Source organism: Cydia fagiglandana, chromosome Z, assembly GCF_963556715.1.
Source record: "Cydia fagiglandana chromosome Z, ilCydFagi1.1, whole genome shotgun sequence".
Classification (NCBI taxonomy): domain Eukaryota; kingdom Metazoa; phylum Arthropoda; class Insecta; order Lepidoptera; family Tortricidae; genus Cydia; species Cydia fagiglandana.
The window spans coordinates 13,649,514-13,670,477 of NC_085959.1; the positions used below are offsets into that span (position 1 = coordinate 13,649,514).

The 20,964-nt window shown below is 38.6% G+C and overlaps 1 protein-coding gene across 1 annotated transcript; it reads right to left on the reverse strand.

Annotated features, from left to right (window-relative positions):
* Positions 1 to 233: 233 nt before the first annotated feature.
* LOC134679438 (protein disulfide-isomerase A5) lies at positions 234 to 19,869 on the reverse strand. The gene is made up of 12 exons (XM_063538344.1): positions 19,683 to 19,869; positions 19,150 to 19,394; positions 18,521 to 18,728; positions 16,333 to 16,461; positions 15,309 to 15,409; positions 14,609 to 14,763; positions 11,193 to 11,323; positions 9,601 to 9,762; positions 8,089 to 8,230; positions 7,279 to 7,481; positions 5,858 to 6,029; positions 234 to 5,283 (listed from the first exon to the last, which is right to left on the reverse strand). The coding sequence occupies exons 1-12, from the start codon at positions 19,704 to 19,706 to the stop codon at positions 5,024 to 5,026; spliced, it is 1,932 nt and encodes a 643-aa protein (XP_063394414.1). The 5' UTR covers positions 19,707 to 19,869; the 3' UTR covers positions 234 to 5,023.
* Positions 19,870 to 20,964: the final 1,095 nt, after the last annotated feature.

A 20,964-nucleotide genomic window follows, 5' to 3' on the forward strand; every position in this document is an offset into this window, starting at 1 on the left:
TAATACAGTTAGAAAAAGACGAGTAGTCTATCCACGGCGAGATACTGTCGCGCCAATCATGTGCTTGGCCTACTGCCTCTGACAATAGCTAACATTGACGCTGGATAGCAACAGGTTCAGACTTAGATATACATCATTAAGTAATTAAGGATTGGCTAAAGGAAAAATTTAGTCATATACTACACTGTATTTGCATTTGCATATGTACATATGGAAAATTATAAAAAAACTACTTACAATGCTTACACATGTTTATTATAGATTTTAGAATATTTATGTTCATAACACAGTACACCAAGGAACTTCTATATATAAATTATATCATATTAATATTATACAATTGTAAACGTTAAAAATGTAGGTACTTAAAGAAACAAATAACAGATCACTAGTCCGACTGGGAGCGAGAACTTACAACTTTATATTTCGCAGAAACGTACACTCCGCGTTAACCTTTTCGACGCCGTGTCAAACACAAAAGCTGTCACTCAGACGCGTATGGTCCTCTGTGGTCTGTGACCGATTAATCGGTCTTTGGCGTTGAACCTGCGGTGCGGATATATCGGTCATTGGCGTCCAAAAGGTTTATAAAAGAAATGGATTACTTAGTCACTGATTGCACACTTTTAGCAGGCACTTTATCAAAGAGAAATCGCAACGAAAAATCATAGCTAATCACATATCGTTTATCAGCAGTAGTGACGCTTTGCAAAAATTTGATACGTTTAGTCTATATCATCATGCGGGGATAAATGCTTTTTTCTGTTCTTGTAACAGGCTATTATGACGTCACAGCCTGATTAAGCATTGAAAGCGTACGTGAGCGAAAGATAATTGCTGAACTAATTTCTCACGTAACTATAACGGCACATGCTTAATTTAAAATACTGCCGCAGTGAGATGAGAGCACCTCAAAAACAAACATCATGCTAGGTAAGTCAGTACAGTGTAAGCATTTCTTCATTACATTACCTAGTATTATAAGCACTAAGAGTATAGTTAACATCATTATGTCTTTGCGATTTTATTAAGGTTTATTCCAATACTTATTTTTTAATAAAATCTTATATATTTTTTACACCACAAATACTTCTAGTTAGTGATTGAGAGATTACTATCAATTAAAATAAATTAAATTATTAAGATCTAGTTTAAAAAAAATAGTAGATTGTGAAACAAGGTAGCAAAATGACATATTTACGGCGAGGGCGTACAATGAATCCTAAGCGTAGTGAAGCATGGAAAAAAAGTGCCAATGTGATCCCTCCTAGCAGGGAAGAAAAAGCCCTTTTCCGAATAGGTGATGTGAAAGAAAAAATATTCTTGTAATACCTATTAACTTCTGGATGAGGTAGGAAATAAAGGTATAACATATATCTGTCAACCACAAACTAAACCTAAGTGTGATTCAAAAATAAGTACGTTATTGGAAGCCCAAGCCTGCGAAAATCTTGAGATAAATAAATGCACATTCGAGCCATGGGCTTGCCGGTAGAAAAATAATATTATGTACAGTCACCTGCAATAATATCACAACGAAGGCAGAAAAAATATCTGACACTATCTTATTTGTAGAGCCATAAGAGCGTGTCACATATTTATGCGACCTTCGGAGAGTAATTGAAGGTGACTGTACGCAAATGCATCTCATTAAAATTAATGATATTGTCAGAGATTAGAATCCGTTTCGTTAAAACTAGTAACATTTCCTTTATTCACAATATTAATTCACTTACATTATGTTAGCATTTACAATTATTGTACTTTTAATGATACAGTTAGTATCTACTTGTTACCAACATTTTAAATGAGATTTTGAGTAAATTTTGCTACAAGTAAGGTACAGTAATCGTGTATAAATAGATAAATAATACTAGTACAGGTATTTACGGAATGCATGTGTATAATTTCATAATTGTAAAGAAGGTATGGAGATAACTTAAGCAGTGTTTGCTCTGCAGACTAAATTTATTAAAGACACAGTCACAAAAAGTGTAGCTCGTTTTCAAGAGAGATACATATACGAATACAAGTAATTACCTATCAAAAGTATCAAATCATGATGTAATGAGATATGACCATTTGGAACTCTATAACACGTATGTAATATAAATTCACAAAGATGAAGACTTATGGGCGTGGACTTAGCCTTTTTTTCTTAAATTTCCCTTTATAAAGACATCAGAGATCAAGTTTCTTAGAGAGTAAATAGTCACTCAGATCAGGATTTTCCCTTCGCATCAAAACAATTTGCATTAAAACTGTACTGACGCAATTTCGTTATCTACCTACAATTATTCAGTCAGTATTAACAATTTACAAGCAATATTCATATACAATCTTTGAAAGGTATTCCAGGGATGTAACATTATGCTGTGAATCGAGCTAAACCGATGATTTGAGTACTAGCAGGGCTAGAGTTAGACCAAGCCTGCAACGATTTTGATAGCACGCGCAGTGCAAGTGTTATTTTAAACGTCATACTTTTATGAAATTTTGACGCATAAATAACACTGGCACTGCCTGTGCTATCAAAATCGTTGCAGACTTGCCTGGGTCTAACTCTAACTCTTTTTTTACATTCATTAAGATCTGTAAGGCATATACAGACACCTTAGACCAAGCCTGCAACGATTTTGATAGCACGCGCAGTGCAAGTGTTATTTTAAACGTCATACGTCTATGAAATTTTGACGTATAAATAACACTGGCACTGCGTGTGCTATCAAAATCGTTGCAGACTTGCCTAGGTCTAACTCTAACTCTTTTTTTACATTCATTAAGATCTGTAAGGCATATACAGATACCTTTTTAAACGAACGCAAGCTTGTAAGATTGAAACACACTTATTGTCACAACCAGGCATAGACTAGGAATCCTCTAGACCGAGTTTAGAGCAGTTATTTCATGCAACCGAAGATGCCAAAAATGCGGGGGTGCGCGGGACGAGGTGAGCGAAGTCCCGTGCCGTGATTTGTCCGGTCAAAGACACGGACGTCGCAAAAAAACACTTTCGACTCGAACATGGAGTAAATTTACCGTATGCGTGGTAGAGGGGGTAGCGCGACTATGCTCAGTCTGGAGGCTCAGTCTCTCTGTGCAACCAGGTTACAACGCACTGCCTTCTTCCTTAGCAAGTTCAGAGGAAGATGCTGATCTTCCTTACCACTTCCAATTATATGGGGACAGCTCCTCTCGTTCTAAGGCGCCGTTCTCGGGCTACAGTAGCCAACCCCGTGGCCTTTTCTTGTGCATGGTATCGCCAAGGTCTTTGGGGCTTCTCATCACGTGGCCATACCAACTAAACCGCCTTTCTGTGATGGGCGCAACTTTATAACGACCTCTGATATACTCGTTCCGTATTTTAGTCTTATTACGCCTGCTGCTCACCTCTGCAATATGGATTTTTTGTTGCAGAACCGACAAATTTTCCTTTAACACAGCGTTGCTCCCAGATACTTAGGGCGATTGTGCACTACAATGAATTTTACTGTCCGGTAGTCAGAGTTTCTACGGTCCGATATGACACGCCATTAAATGTATATAGTAGCTTGTGCACTAGACGTAATTTTACCGTCCGACATTTTAGTTTTCTCCATTACGGACAGTTTTTTTCCGGTCCGAGACGGTCTTGTGCACTGCGTCGGGAATTAGTATTATTCATGACTTGGCCGGACGGGGGCGGGCTAGGGGTTACCTCTCTTTTAGTAAAAAGACGGACAAGTGCACAAGCCATTCATCCGTTTATTTCATGCCATATCGGACCATGAAAACTCAGACTGTCGGACAGTAAAATTCATTGTAGTGCACAATCGCCCTTACATTGAGAGCCACTGGGCACTTGGGCAGTTATTCTCCTTCAATATAGATCGTATTTGAAGCTGCACTCAAGACCTTAGTCTGCTAAAGTCACAAATATTACCAAAGTGCGGCCCGCGACATCTTCGTTAACTACTATGTGGCCCTTGGCTGCTAAAAGGTTGCCGACCGCTGAGATACATTAAGGCATAAGTAAACTGTAATTCCATAAGGAGGATATCTCTAGTATGTTAAAACTTTAAAACTCGTCTGGATTAAGGTCCCTGTTTAGCCGGACCCTGGCCAGCCAATACTGGTATAATTGATCTCTGTAACGACGCAGTACGGAAAGTAATATATATGCGTCTTAAAATACTATAGGTACGCTCAGAACATTACGGTTCTAGACAGCTCTCTTAGAATATAGTTTAAAGTATGATTGATAAAGGCTGATATACTTATTTAAAATAATCTTGTGATGACTTGTACAATGATAAAACATACCTACCATTTGGTGGACAAAATAGCTTCTACTACGTATAGGCGTTGTGATACATACTTCAACTTAAAAATTATGATATACTTATTACAATTCAATATTAAATGGATTTCATATAGGTACTACGTACAATGTAATACTATAAATACTTTAAATAGGTACTATAAGAAAAAATGACATTAACAGAGTATAATGATCACGTTATTCGACCCTGTATAATGGGAACCTTGTAATCTCTACAGTACTTATATACATGCCATACCAGTTGATCTCAGTCATCTGAAGTCATCTAAAATTGAAAGTATGGGTCAAAAAGGAAACATTAATAAAAAACTAGATTCAACACTACAATAATCAGATACTAATTACCTACAGTATAAAAACGGTTTTGTTTTTCATTTTCAAGTATGTAATACCCACAGCTACAGATAAAATTTACCTCGCTCCAGAACTTCACTTTGAGATGTTTACGAAAGAGACAGGGTAAAGTTTCCAACTGGAGTTACTGTAATGTAAAAATACAATATGCAATATGTCTGTGTTAAAATATCTAAAACATAAAACCGGTTACAGGACGTCGTCAACAACAAAAGCGAGTACTAACATAATTTCATCACTCACTAATGACAAAATGTTACTAACAATAAATAAGTATAAGGAATAGTATTGATCCAAGTGATACTGCACCATGACTTGCAGTAAAAATAGTGTGTAATATCACAACGATCACAACTCGTCATTTACTTTAGTGTGGGACTTGCAGAATTTCAACATGTCTTCGAGGGAGCGGTCCCCCTCATAGTCTGCCACGAGCTTGCCGTTAGCGAATATTTTGAAGGTGGGCAACGTCTGTATGCCGGCCAGGTCCACGGCTTTAGGGTTCTTGTCGGCCTCTACCGCGACTGCTGTTACTGGAGAGTTTTCGGTTTTGAGAGCCGTCGCTAGTTTACTGAAAGCCGGTTTCGCGGCGACGCAGTGATCGCACCCTGGAACAAAATAATTTGTCAACAATGATATTTGCGTACGCGCTATTGTGGCGACTTACAAGCGATGTAGTGTTTGTTTTTTCTGTGTGCGAGTCTTGCTTTTAAAGTTTAAACTGAGTTACGTGAGTAACAAAGGTAATCAGAATTGTGCTAAAAAAAGTGCTTGCGGGCGTACGTGAGCATCACAGACAAAACATCCTCTAGACTGAGCATAGTCGCGCTACCCCCGCTGCCACGCATACGGTAATTTTACTCCATGTTCGAGTCGAAAGTGTCTTTGTGTGACGTCCGTGAACTCGTTCGTCCTTTGAACGGACCAATCACGGCACGGGACTTCGCTCACCTCGTCCCGCGCACCCTCGCATTTTTGGCAGCATCGGTTGCATGAAATAATTGCTCTAAACTACGCCTAGAGGATTCCTAGTCTATGGTGAGCATCGACCGATGCCCATGGCTTGCACGTCGTTCATCACGCAATACGAGTCGATGTATGAGATTCAAAATCTGAATCGAAGGCGAGCATACCGCTACCGCCGACCAAATTCTCCAACAAATAATTAAACGTGTAACTCACATATGGCATGGAACATGACGAAAACCGGTTTGCTGGATCCGATCGTGGTTTCGAAGTCCGCGTCGAAGGAGAGAGTGACGCTGCTGCCGAAACCGGCCGCCTGCGGCGACGCCGACGCCTTCTGGGCCGTCTCGCCCATCGCGGTGTGGATGTACGAAACGAAGTCCGCCTCCTGCAACGATAGACCAAAAAATTCAACGAGTTTTCAAAGCATTATGCCCACTTGCACCATCCCACTAACCCGGAGTTAAGCAGTTAAACCGTTAATCTAGTGTCAAATTGTACTGGTAACCATGACCATTCCAGGTTTAACAAGTTAACCCCGGGTTAGTGGAATGGTGCAAGTGGGCCTTAGTCATATAATGAGGTTAAAAACCCACAGTTTATAAATAGTTACAACTATCATAAACTCATAAAGTCTGTGGTTTACGTTTATTTGAACTTGGCATATCTAATTAACTAATTTTAATGATTGCAGCGCCATCTGCATTAGGATTTGCGCGTTCACCCCGATTGAATATGGCTCTAAGGTAGTGCGCTAGTAAATGAAGGTTTTATTCATAATTCAATTACATACGAGTATATGTAACACATATCCTATGGAAAATAAAGGCACGATCATTGTTACAGAGCGCGTATTTTTTGACATATGTTGTTTTTATTATTTTATGTTTACTTAGGTGTGAATATTTTAGCAACTGCAATGTCTAATATTACAAGCAACAACGTACTTCTGAATGTCAGAAAAGATAATTTAGTTTTAAAAAAAATACAGATGACGCAAAATGGCAGAAATATATGAGAGTATATGTAATCCCTAATCGCGCACGGCATGGTCTTCATACTACTTCGTTACAACATCATTCTCTCCAGACCCTAGACAAATGAGAATCGTTTATAAAAAACGCCAATCTAAACTGTCATGTCGATATATTTTTACTCTTCGATAGGCCCCGTGCATGAACTATAGGGGGCAGCATACGAGCCGTCAGATTGGCGCGAGGCGTATATGTGTCGTTTAAGCTTCCGACGTAGCCCACCAGATGGCAGAACCTACTATGTACAAGGAAACGTACCGACGAGAACGGTAGATGGTAGCACTTTGGTAATGTATATGTGCACATATCTTTTCGATTCAGGCCACAGGATGGCAGACCCTCCAACGCGCACGACGCATTGGCGTTTGTCGATAAACGCTTGGGGGCTGTTCATCAATTACGTCATTTCAAATTTGGGAGGGGGTCTGGACATCGGATGATGGTAGCATGGATGACGTAGGAGGAAACGGGGTCATTCGAAGCATGATTTTTCGATGATTTTAGGGGATTTGGATGATGGGGGGAGGGGGGTGTCAAAAATCGTTAAAAATAGATGACGTAATTTATGAAGAGCCCCTTGTCATCGCGTGTTCGGTGGTGTACCTGTCGGCCCCCGGTGTAGTCCTGTACGCGGCGGTCGAAGTGGCTGAAGTACTTGAGGGTGGGGTACCCGCGCACGGAGTGCTCGCCGCACAGCTTGGCCTCCGCCGTGCAGTCCACCGCGCCGAACAGCACCATCAGCTCGTCCGCGAACCGAGCGGCCGCCTTCACGAATTCGGGCTTCGTGCTCTTGCAGTGCCCGCACCCTAATATATAACAACAATCAGTCACTAATATCTGGGAGACCGAGCTTTACTCGGAAAACATATAAAAACCTGAAAATGTGCATTTTCCTAGAGATAAGACCTAGCTAGATCGATTATTCGGCCCCGAAAACCCCCATACAGCAAATGTCATCGAAATCGTTAGAGCCGTTTCCGAGATCGAAATGTATAAATAAATATACAAGAATTGCTCGTTTAAAGGTTAAAACCTTTATAATGGAAAATTAATTTGGTAAATGGTGTGGTTGTTCATATCATACTCGTATCCTGTGTGAGACTTCGACCAAACACTTTAAGGGTTTCTTGGATTCTTTCGAGCTTAGTTAAAAATACAAAAAAATTAATAGTATTTCCCTCCTAAAGCACTATTAGGTACAGAAGGTTCACTCTGTAACAAAACGGGTCTATTACGTCACGTCAGGTGTGACCGCAAGGTGGCGCAAGCGCGAGCAGGCGTCCGTACCGTAGCGGTGCGCGGTAACTACGAGTACTAGTGCTAGACACCAAAATTGGTGTGGGCCGCATGTACTTGTACCGACGCGACGAAATCGCGGAGTGATCCACGCCTGCCAAAGGTTGAGGTGCTTACATGGAGCGTAGAACATGATGATCGCGTGTTTGACCTTCCGAAGCGTGGTCCGGAAGGTGGAAGCGTCAAGATGGCGCACCGGGGACTCCTCCTCGGCCCACGGCCGCTCGGGCGCCGGCGGCGGCGGCGGCTCCTTCGGGTCCTGCGCATATTGCCCCAATCACACAGACGCCAAGAAACTCACGCTCACGCCATCCGCCATACATTGGTGAAATAAATGACGGTTGGCGTTAAGACGAAACAGGAGCTGCGTTTTAAATATTTTAGGGAAATATACGTCTCGCTAACGGAAGCCGCTCCTAAAACTAGTGCGATAAGGACAAGGTGAAAAATCCTGCGTAAAAATCTCAAAAATCGAGGTTTCGTACTCGACTGATTCCTCCTCCAAAACTTAACCAATCGTAACCAAATTTGGAAATCTAAATGACTATAAAATTTACTGTGTCGGACCGTTTTGCTTTTTTGGCTAATTGATATCAGTTTTGAATACTACACATCTCATTGCGGCATAGTCAATGAGGCCATTTTGGCCATTTTTGAAGGGCTCTAGCGCCTTAAAAAACAAAAATATCAAAAAAAGCAAAACGGTCCGACACAGATATTGACAATATTAATCTGTATTGAAAAAAATCATTGCTCTAGCATTAAACCCCACGGAGAAAACAGTCGAGTACGTTTGTATGGAGAAATGACCACTCCTGTTGGCTCTTAACGTCGGGCGTGCGTTCCGTGGCCCTGGTGTTAACCTCTTGGCTCCCAGATGTCCACATTTAATAGTTGTAAACTAGATCTAAATTTACTTGTGATATTTTTATGTCCAAAATCATGTTGTATACAGAAAATGATTTTAGTAATAAATTTGTGTCATTATCATTATGCTGTTGCAAAAAGAAAGCGCGGTGATATTCCACCTGGCCAATTTCTTTGTCTAATATGTATTTGCATGTCACATTTTGCTTAGTGAAAGAGTGCGACGCAATGCACGTTGGGCAGGTGGAATACCACCCTTAGGTGTGACAATAAGTCATTGTCCCTATACTCGTGTCAGTGAACGGTCTCATAGCGAAGAGTCTCAACCAACACCTAGAGAGACTCTCGCTGGGTGGTCGGATCAAGGGTCAGATGCAGAAGGCGGTAATTTTGGACACGGCGCGTATAGTACGTCGGTTCCTCACTCTGCGGCCCTGACCACCGGCAGCTTGAGCCCTGCCCTGCTGCCGGCCGGCACGGCGCCAAGTCGAGCATTAGGTTTTTTATAATGTGTTTATATGTATTTTTTATTGTTTTTTATGTGCTTTTGTAATTTACTTTTATATTCATGTTATAAACAACCTAACTTAAGACGAAAAATAAATAAAGGAGAATAATAAGCAATAATAATTATATGTTTGTCTTCCTTTATGTAATACATATCGCGCATTGGATTACTCTGTAAAGTGGTATTGTATAGTTGATTATTAAATAATAAAAAAAAATTAAAAAAAACTTTGAATGGTAATGTGTAATGGTTACCTTAATAAAGCTAATAATCTGGTCCTCCTGCCTGGCGTGGCCCGCGTCGAACTTGTACTCGCCATTGTGGAAGTACTTGAGCGTGGGGTAGCCCTTCACGCCGTAGCCCGACGCCAGCTCCGGTTGCTTCGTCGCGTCCACGGCGGCCAGTATACCGTTTAACTGTTACATATTTGTGGAATTTAACATATCCTTTATAAAAGTAGTAGTAGTAGTAATCACTTTATTGTACACAACACAGGTTTACAAAAATAAATTACAGTAATAAAAAAAAGTAAAAAAAAGATAGTAGTAAAAGTGCGAAAATGAGGTGCTTTTTGTTTTGATATACAACCAAATACTGTACTGTATGGAAAGTTTCATAGTAAAGCGCCGGGGCGCGCCGGCTAACGTGCAACTGGCCCTTATTTATGGTAACATATATTTTCTCAAAAATGGACGGCAAAGTCGACTTTGCCATCTAAAAAATAGGTCGCGAAGCGCGTAGTTTATGGCCAGTCAAAAATTAAAAAGTTAAAAACATTGCAGTCTAGATTTTGGGACTGCAATGTTACATACAAATTCCATTATTTGTCGAGTTCAAAACTTTTTAAAAGTTGAAATGACCATATCAAATGAAGGCACAGGCCCATTAAACAGCCAAACAGATGATTAGTACCGCGACTATTTAGATGTCTCAAATAGGTTGGCGTATATTTGGCAGAAAAATACACTTCTATTTTTTTATTAAAAAAATAAAAAGGCGGCAAGGGCTTTTTTCTGTCAAAATATATATGCAAGAACGTTGCTTTTGTTAAATATTTCTATGATATTTATATTTGTTGCACCATTTTTGAGAAAAGCACTATATATGACTCGGCTGGAAGGCTACTTGCTGGCTTCGGATTCAATTAAACGGACTCCCAAGGTCGTCCGTTTAAAACGAATCCTCAGCCTGCAAGTAGCTACTTCCGAGCCTCGACAATAATGTACTATTAACGCCTCCAAAGAATTTGATTGGCCATAAGAATCATAAGTTCAATCTCGAGGGTAGCAGCTGAAGAGTTCCAGTTCCATTATCAGTTTTCTTGCTCCATGATCAGATCAGCAGGATGGTATCAAATTATTGCGTTCTCATGTACTGTATATAATTAATTAATTACCTATATGTGCATGCAAAGTTTCAGTTCGATATGGCTATAAGAAATAGGTTAAAATCGACTTAGGCCCACTTGCACCATCCCACTAACCCGGGAGTAAGCGGTTAAACCGTTAACCAAGTGTCAAATTAAACTGGTAACCATGGTAACGCCAGGTTTAACCGGTTAATCCCGGGTTAGTGAAATGGAGCAAGTGGGCCTTACAAGATTTTATCGCATTGTTAGTTTGTTACAAGAGTTGTGTTAAAAATGGCACTCCTAAGCAGAGTGGTAACGACTGGAAATGATGTATTCCTAGTTGTCCCCAGTGGTAAAAATTAGGTATTATTTCATCCCAACTGCCCCAAATCAAAACAAATAGGACTTTCCCATTTGTTGCCATTGGGAACTTACGGGTTTATACGGGTGATAAAGCGAGAAGCTATAAAAGGCTTGAAAGTACATTGGACCTACCTTGTCTGACTTTATCTTAGTGGCAGCTTTCTCGAACTCTGGTTTGATGCGTTTGCAGTGCCCGCACCAAGGAGCGTAGAACACCACCAGCGCGTGCTCGGCCGCCGACAACACGGACTTGAAGTTGGCCTCTGCGCCACACAGAATGATATCATGTCAACATTATGGCTATTTTGTATGTAATATTGACAAATGTCAATGTCTGATAAAGTCATAAATATTAAGAAAGTGTGGCCCGCGTTCACTTCGTTAACTGCTAACCGCTGCTCTACACGATGGGCCAACGCCGGCCACTCCAAGGGACTCAGCCATGCGGTAGAATGAGATAGCAATATCACTTGCACCCTCTAACGCATAAATGCGTTCCTTGGAGTGGCCGGCGTTGGCCCATCGTATATTAGAGGAACCATTACTCTTTCTAGGTGGCATAGTGCAAAGGGGGTCTTATTTTACTACAGACTTTTCATAAAATCGAACTGGAGAGGGTTAAAGAGGGAGAAAAACCTGAGAATCGAGCGAGGATACGCTTTGCAGTCTTCACTTTCTGCTCTTCGGGGCACATGGTAGCTAACGAATCTACTTACAAAGTTGAAAGACTGAAGTTATAAACAATTATATTGACCTTAAAAGACGGTTAAAGCTTATACAGTGAAACCTGGATAAGTGAGATCTCAAGGGACGAGCAAATTTGTCTCACTTAAAGAGGTTTTCCACACAGGCTCCCAGTTAGCCAGGTACAAATAAATTTGTCTCATTTACAGAGGGTTCCATTAATAGAGGTGAGAATAGAGTATATTTCAGTTATAGAGGTGGTTAATAAGTAATTATCTTTTACATATTTAGTAATTATCTTTAAAAATAAATATGGTAAAATAATCCTTGTCCCTATATATTTTTAAAGTCTGTTGAAATATTTCTTTGAATTTATTTTGAGTGATTCTCCAAAGGATAGATATTTCAAAATTAAATTTAATTTAATACGGACTTCATTGCGTATTAGAAATTTAATATGTGAAATTTTTTTTTCGTGTTATTTATCAAAATTTCAGCTTTCGTTTCGATAGTTTTAACTACTTACATAAATTAAATAAATCAAACTTGAAGTTGTTTAGACACAATTAGGCAAATGCGGAATTTATGGATAGACTAAGAGAGTAAGAATACGGAAATTGTTCAATAAATGTCCAAGTTAGAGAGGTCATAGATTGACGTTATCTCAGATACAGAAGTCAATTCCCTATAAAATTCTAAAAAACAATTAGGAAAATGTAATCTTATAAATATAGTCTCAGTAAAAGAGGTAAAATACACTCTCTGTCTCAATTATAGAGGTAAATGTGACTATAAAATCACAACAACGAATCCCAGTTATAGAGGTTCGTTTTTTCTCAGTAACAGAGGTAATTCAGTGCTAAAGTGTCGGGACCGCACCATGAGTCCCAGCTATAGAGGTTTCTCACTTATCCAGGTCCCACTTAACCAGGTTTCACTGTAATACCTACCCACTCGAAAGGGTCCAAACTACTCTATACCCTGACCCTATCATAAAACGTCCCGTCCGATTTGCAAAACACCTCTTTAGTAAATAGTATTTGCTAAATAGTCATTTAGTCATTTTGTTGATAGAAAAATGTTCGCTATTAGGAACTCGTGTAATATTTCTGATTTGGCTAGTTTTCAAATAGTTGTGCGAAGGCAAAATGTATCTAATATACTCATAGAGTTTTATATGTGATGTATATGATATATTTAATATTCGAGGTCCATGCCTATACTTAGTAATGCCATTCGTGCTGTTGCTGCACACATCTCAGCAACTTAATCGGGAATGTAATTGGTTATTTTTATGAACGCTTGCAACTTGTCACCATAAAATAGCCACAACACGATTTAAATGAATTATTTGGAAGGTCAGTAAACATATTTACAAAAGTCAAAAACGTACGGAGTTTGTGACAGCATGTCAGCTGTCAGAATCAGAAACTCATTGAGAATAACATTTAGCTCGTACCTGCCAGCATTTTTGTAAAATATACAAAAAAGAGAATACAAACAAAAAGAGATGTGCTCTTGTTTATGAACATTAAGACTCGATGATGAATAATTCGAAAAAAAACAAACAAAAGCGTGACTAGAACCAGTTGGTGCAAAAAAATCTATTTTTAGCATGGTTTGTAAATAATACCTAAATAATTTTTCAACATTGATCACTGATCACGTTGATCGAAGTTGTCCAATACTGTCTAATAAAAGTTCATGAAGGGTGGGTGACCCATAAATGACTGAATCGACCGATCGTTTTCCCGTTGACTTTTAATACCAAGTAATATAACTATATCATATCACTGAACTAAAGACGTATTATAGTTATATTCCTAGTAAGATAGTAATGAATCGTTTTCGTAGAACTATGTTACGACATATAACTATATCCCTAGGGTTATAACTACATAACGGCTTTATCTATCTTACTGCGACATATACACACACATTTTTTACGGCCGCAAGCCGGTTGCTCCTCGCGGACGCGGACGGCTCCGATCGGATTCCCTCTTGTATTTGAAGTATGTATAGGAACATTGAAAATGCGCTCCGGCGCGGCCCGACTCCACCCGGTCAGTGGCAATCATAGGTATATTAATCTTCTCTACATTCAGGGTTGGGCAAAATACTGGCTTCCACGTATTTCAAATACAAATTACAAAATACATTTTTAAAAGTATTTGAAATACCAAATACAAACTACTTTGGTGATTGGTATTTGAAATACAAAATACAAATTACAGTGTTTAAAATAATGTATTTCAAATACAAAATACAAAATACTTTTTTTTGTCTATACGTTTAGTTTTTTTAACGAATATCCTTTCCTAAAAACGTATAGGGCCATTGCGCTTGTTTTCGTCCAGCTCTAGTTTTCGTCCACTTGACGAAATTTGAATATAAACCTACATTGCTGCAGATAGTAAATTAAAAATGAAATATTTATTTGCCTATCTGTCAAGTGGTCGAAAACTAGAGCATGGGCGGAAACTACTGTAATGACTCTATCCCCCGGCTGTTGACGAAAAGTTCCGCGCAGAATAACTCGCGCATGGTACATATTTGCCCTCGTACAAGTCGTACATTATATTTAAAAAAAAAAACGTTCCATTTTAGGATCATAGTATTTAATAAAATGTATTTTCTAGAAATGTATTTTGAAGCTTGAAGTATTTGAAATACAAAATACAAAATACATGTGAGTGCAGTATTTGAAATACCAAATACAAAATACTTTTCCAGGTAGTATTTGAAATACAAATACAAAATACTACAATGTATTTCAAATACGTATTTCAAATACATGTAATTGAAATACTGCCCAACCCTGTCTACATTAGAACTTTTCATTCCTTGATCTGAGTATGACCCACCTGTCAGATGTACGACGTCTGAGTCCTCAGACCAGCTCTCGTCGGCGGCGGCCTCAGGCTTCTTCTGTTTGAGCTGCGATGATGGGTCCCTCATGAAATCCACGATCGCCTGCCTCTTGTTCTCGCCGTTGTAAGGGAACTTCAGCTGCCCCTTTCTGATTACCGGACATTGTACTTAAATCAATTGTTGTGAAGTGAAGTTGGATTGCTAAAAACTATACTTCTAAGGAGATGATGAGATAGGTACTTTAACGCGACTGTAACTTTATGATGTCTGTTGATTGTGTCTATTAAATAAATTCCTAGGAAAAATGTAGCGTCATTAAGACGGCATTTATTAAATGACACTAGTTTAAATACAGTCACAAGTTTAATTTGGAATCATTATTGTGCAGCCAAAAGTTGTCTGGTTAACATTTTTCGCCACATTGAAATAAAGGACAGGATAGTTTTCATCCCGGAAACCATAGCTTAAGGGCCACCCCACATCTAGCGTCTTTCGAGCGTCGGTGTCTACAACTCTTTGGCCGCTGCTCGACGCAACGTCGACGCAACTGCGCAGCGACGTCATTTTCCATAGCGCTGACCAGACGCCGACGCTCGAAAGACGCTAGATATGGGGTGGCCCTAAGGGTGAGAAAAAAGGGTGGAATTTATTATAAAAGTGGTATATGGATATACTAATTCTTAAAGAGCTTACTCATAATACAGCAAGGTGGGGAAACCAGTAATGTTGTACAGCTGTCTGATCTTAGCGTTGCCGGGCTTGGCCACGTCGATCGCCGCCAGTAGAGCTTCGCCCTAAAACACAGTATCACATTATCGGAAACATAATCAGGGACATCAATGACATCACAGATCTTAGTAGATACCGTAAAATGGGGTGAGTTGGGTGAAATTTGACTTTCAAACCTCGATAAAATTTTATTTTTACATGTGAAAACTGAATGGTGTATAATAAGTGGTTCCGACGTTTGTATTTTATTTTGGGTAGTTCCATTTCATAACTTTGACGATAAAGAGGAAAACCCATCTCACCCCGTAGTGCCTCGTATTTGGGGTGAGAGGGTTTTTCATACAAAGGTGATTTTGGAAGATTGTTGGATCGATTTTTTTTTTATTATGCGTATTACTATAGCCCCATTTTAAATTGGAATACATTATTTTTGTAGCAGTAGCCTTAAAATCGCTTCTCATCCCCCTCTCAAACCTTCTCTCCCCATTCATAACCCAACTCTCCCCGCGAAACCTACTCACCCCGTTTTACGGTATAGGGTTTCATAGCGAAGTCTGCGTGGGTGCGAGTATCTTCAGACATCGAATGCAGTTTTGCGTATTCTAAGTCTACAGTTCGAACACGAGGTCAATATTCCCCTACCCTTCGCCAGGCCACGAGCCATCGGTTTTCGTGTTTGAACTATACGTCGCGATATATCGCCAATAGGCTTAGCACTAGTGCACCGCACTGCGAAAATATTTCATGCGCGAGGTACATGTATCATCGCCCACACATGTATATATAATAAGGTCCACCGATATACAGTAAAGAGTGTTGGTGTTTGTACTTGTCTATTTCTAACTGTAATCTACATACAACACGCACTTAGCAAAAAATCCGTATATTTTATTATGTATGACGTTCCAATAGCTTTTTAAGGCGTGGGAAGTAAGTAACGGTTACGTAGATGAGCCCAGCTACATAAGTTTAACATTAAAATAATCACCCTCAAATCTCCGGCCGCCGCCACGTAGTCTGGTTTCATGCTTTTGCAGTAACCACACCAAGGAGCGTAAAACATTATCAAACATTTCTTGTAAGCCGCAGCTCCTTTTTTCAAAAATTTCGTTAATGCCTGAAATAAAATAAAAAATGCGTGAGTGTCGTGGAACACTCGCTTGGAATGAAGTCAAGAAAGGGTCGTGACGTAAACTCGTGACGGAAAACTCTTGCACTTTTTTTCACATAGCTATAGTTCGTTTTTTTTAGCATTAGAAATTATTAGAAAGAACTTGCAAGAAGGTAAGCGGTCTTGACATGTCTTTCAATTGTTTTTCAATTTTAAAAATCAAAAACTATTACTTATGAAAGCAGAAGAATATAAATGATCGTATTAGATTCGTAATTGTTACCTATTTGCCGCAATTTATTTTTAAAATGTGTTTTTCAAATAAAAGACACATCAAGATTGTTTACCTTATTTCTAATGCTAAAAAAACGAACTATACTGCTTTTCACATCACATACGAGTATGAGGAAATAATATTCATGTTCATGAAACATTCGGTTGGAATAAAGTTAAGAAAGGGTCGTGACGGAAAACTCTTAGACTTATCTTCGCCTAGTCCACCAAGTCCCCCAAGTCCGTACTGTGCGATAAGGAAATTCGTTCCAAAACGTCGTTCCAAAAATACACAAAAAATATTAATTCTATTTGAAAGTTACAACGAACAGTAAAATGTTTTGGTTCAGTAATCAGCGTGAAACAAGGGTTCGCTCCAGCCCACCTTAAACAATGGCCCTCAATTAGCTACAGCGGTTGCGCATTTTGCACGCTAGTTGTGCAAATCTGAATGGAAATACTATCAGATGTGGGTACTGCTTTATTTCTTTGCAATCTTGAACAGTCTCACAGTTCCTAATATCTTTATAATATTTTTGTTTGCTCTCGTAATTATAAGTCTAGTAAATAAAGAAGACTACCAACATACATACAACGCCGCGAGAATCGTTAATGTTGTAGATAATATTAAATATTATTTTTACATTGTTTGCGTATGTAACTGCCACACTATAGCTATTTACAATTATTATTCAAAAAGTAAAATTGGACTTGACCGTCCGCAGTTACAAAAGTATATTCAAAGCTCAAATAAAGCATTCTTGGAAGGTTTAAAAATTTTAACACTAGATGGCGAGTGCAAAACGAAGAATGCGCTCTACCATAAGTTGATATGAGTAATACTAAATCTATATAAAACAGAGGTTATATAATAACCCCCTTATTCATAAACGTTTACTAAAGCTGACAAGCCGATAATAATCGTTAGTCCCTTTCCATCATACCAATACGTCGGAAAGGGACAAACGATTATTATCGGCTTGTCAACTTTAGTAAACGTTTATGAATACAAATACAAATCTTTCAATTTATCTTCACCCAAATGAAAGGGGAAAGAGCGAAGGCAAAAGCCATTGCCTCAAGCTTTAAGGATCAGGTACCTACTTTAGCACCGAAAGTGGTAACATTTCTATGGCTAGAATGGATTTAAGAATTAAAATTATGTTACACTCCAGGAGTTGCAGGCATCTATAGGCTATGGTGATCGCTTAGCATCAGTCGGGCCGTGTGCATGCTTGCCACCAACATGGTATATAAAAAAGTTGCAAGTAATGAAAGCATTTCTTGCATTAAATACTTTAATGACTAGACAAATAAATGCAAGCAGAGTAAAATTCGCCAAGTATGCAGAAGTGAATTATTTTTTTATTATAATAAATGTATATTGTCAACAACACGTCAACAACCAATATGACACACCTGCTGTGCAAACTTTACATTCTTCATGACCATGAGACATTTGCAATGCTAAGTTTGCGCACCAAGTGCTACGTATGGTGCTCCCATACAATGTCACTGCCAAGGCCAATTCATAACCAACAACATAGAATAGACAGACTAGTTTCTGTCTACCCACAAAGCCCAAAAAAAATTCACGGAGACAGTTACAGGCAGTTGCTTAACACTTTGACTACCGAGAACCCGCCTGGTAGGCACTCGTAATGTTTGCTCAGATGCCGGACAACCCGCCCAGCGGGTTGTTTTGTACGCAGATATAGATGACCGGTTTCTGGGGTAGTGCGCCGTTTTTTGCCCAGTTGCGAAAGTGTTAACATTCTACAAAAAGTCTTACCTCTCCGTCTTGCAGATGGTAAATGTCAGCGGCCTCCGGGTCTTCTTCCCAGGGCAGGTCCCCAGTAGGGTCCCGGAGAAAGTTAGTCATGGAACTAACTGATTCACTTCGGTCATAGTCTTTGTGGAACTCTCCATCTTTGTAATGTTTTATAGTGTATGGTTTGTCAGGTGATATTTTTAATTTTTTACATAATTTCTTGCCTTCACTGAAAATAAATGCAGAAAGATGACTATTATCTGATTATTAGGAAGAATTAGTAAAGAGGAATTTTAGCTGAGATTGGACTTGGATTGCATTTCTTTGTCTATTCCAGATATTACTTTCTGTTTAACATATGGGCCTTTATAATTTTTATGCCCAGCATATGTGACACAAATATTATTTTTGCTCTGATGTTAATACCTTAGTTTAAAATTTATCAGTTTATAGAACCAAGAACCAAGTCTTTGATGTCTAGCAATTTCATAAAAATCTAAAGAGTAGCTTTTGCTAACAGTGTTGAAACTTTGCTATGTTTGCTAACACTGCTAGGACATAGCAGTTCTAGGACTAAAGCCAAAGAAGTTTTGGTTTTGCTCCAGTTATGAATGTAACCGAACTTTCGACCAATACATGGTTAGACTTACCTAGTACTACAATCAACAATAACTAGTGTTGCCTGCCCCTTCATCATATCTGCAGTCTCCTTGAACACATCCGTAACACTCTGAGACTGCTTAACTGTATTTACAAACAATATCAGAACATTTGTCTTAGTCCTAAGTAACTTTTTAAATTCTTTTATTTCATCTATTCCTGTAACAACTGACGTCTTTTGTTTTTTCGCTTCAACTGATATGTGAGCCAATATTAGCAGTAATGATAAAGAAACCTGAAAAAAGTAATATCATTTATTACACATACATATTTATATTTGATACAACCGTTGGATTTGTTCCAACTCAGTATAAAAAAATACTTAAATAGATTATTTATACCTATATAATAGTAAAGCTAATAAAGCCGGTGATAAGCTGGTAGTAATTCTAAAATTAGATCCTATTAGCGTCTGAACTATTTAAAAAAAATCTTAATATAAAGTACTTCAGTAAGTAGGAATTTTTAAAGTAAATCATAGCATTAATTAAACCGGTAACTAATTAAGATATACAGTACAAACCTTCCAAAAAAGCTGACGGCGCATGATGTTTGTTTTAAAACGACGTGCACTTGTTTAATAAAATAGTCCAACTTTACTATTTTAACTTAAAATATATCAATTCCCTGTTCAACTGTGTACAGTTGCGAGCTGCATTAGGAGTGACAGTGAGTGCAAATGCAAATAATGCAAATAACAAGAAGCGACTGAACTGGACTAAACTGAACGAACACGTCATATGTGCGATGTGCGATGCCACAGACAAGACATGGTATCTTCTTCAATTTTGTCATCTGTCATTTTATCACTCGGCTCCAGTGCTCGGATAAACAATCTTGATGTATCTTTTAAGGTCGCCTCCATAAACTCGCGAACTAAATTGACATGAGTTTGACAAATAAAATGATACCAGGAATAGCAAAGAAAAAATAGTCACGGGTATATGTCGATAACATGATATCGATAAGTAAAATATTGCACTTACTACCCATGTCATAAATTATAAAGGGGTCACAAACGATTTCGATTAATATGAATGTGACGAGAAAAGTGGTTAATTCGATTGTAAGATTGTGTCGTTACCGATCAAATCAGGAGGTGCGGATGAGAAACTGACAAATTTCAGTGTCATGTTAGTGTGCAACAACTTGCCGTTCTTTATTTCAAGAGCTCGGTTGTCGCCATAAATCTAAAATTGGTGATTTAATTTTATACATGTGGCCGGTAGATGAGATTGATCCATAATTATTTATACTTGGTCAAGCAGATCTTGTCAGTAGAAAAAGGCGGCAAATTTGAAAAATGAAGTCGCAAAGGGATATCGTCTCAAAGTAAATTTGAATTTCGCGCCTTTTTCTACTGACAAGATTTGCTTGACCATCTATAAATCTTGACCTTATTCTCAACTTAAACGTCCAGTTTAGGGACTGGTCTTTACAATCGAAGCAATAGGGATACCGAGGCGATTTAATTTCTGCGTCCACACCACTCGAATTAAATGAGAAATTAATCACATTATACAAAATATTTCCCCATCTGGGCCGGCCTTTTTTGTATTTTGAGCCAAAATCACTTTTTCTATATTATCACCTACAACTTAATTGTTACTCTAGCTGTAAGTTTTCCTAACAAATAAAACAAAATAAATAAATATATTTATTTAATTACAATATGTTTATTCAATATCCTTGTCTCTATTAGGTACTATAAAATTGCACAATTTTGGAAATACCGACATTCTCTAATTCAAACTTTTTTGAAAATATCGATATGAACAACACTGGCCAAACTGTGGTATCATTTG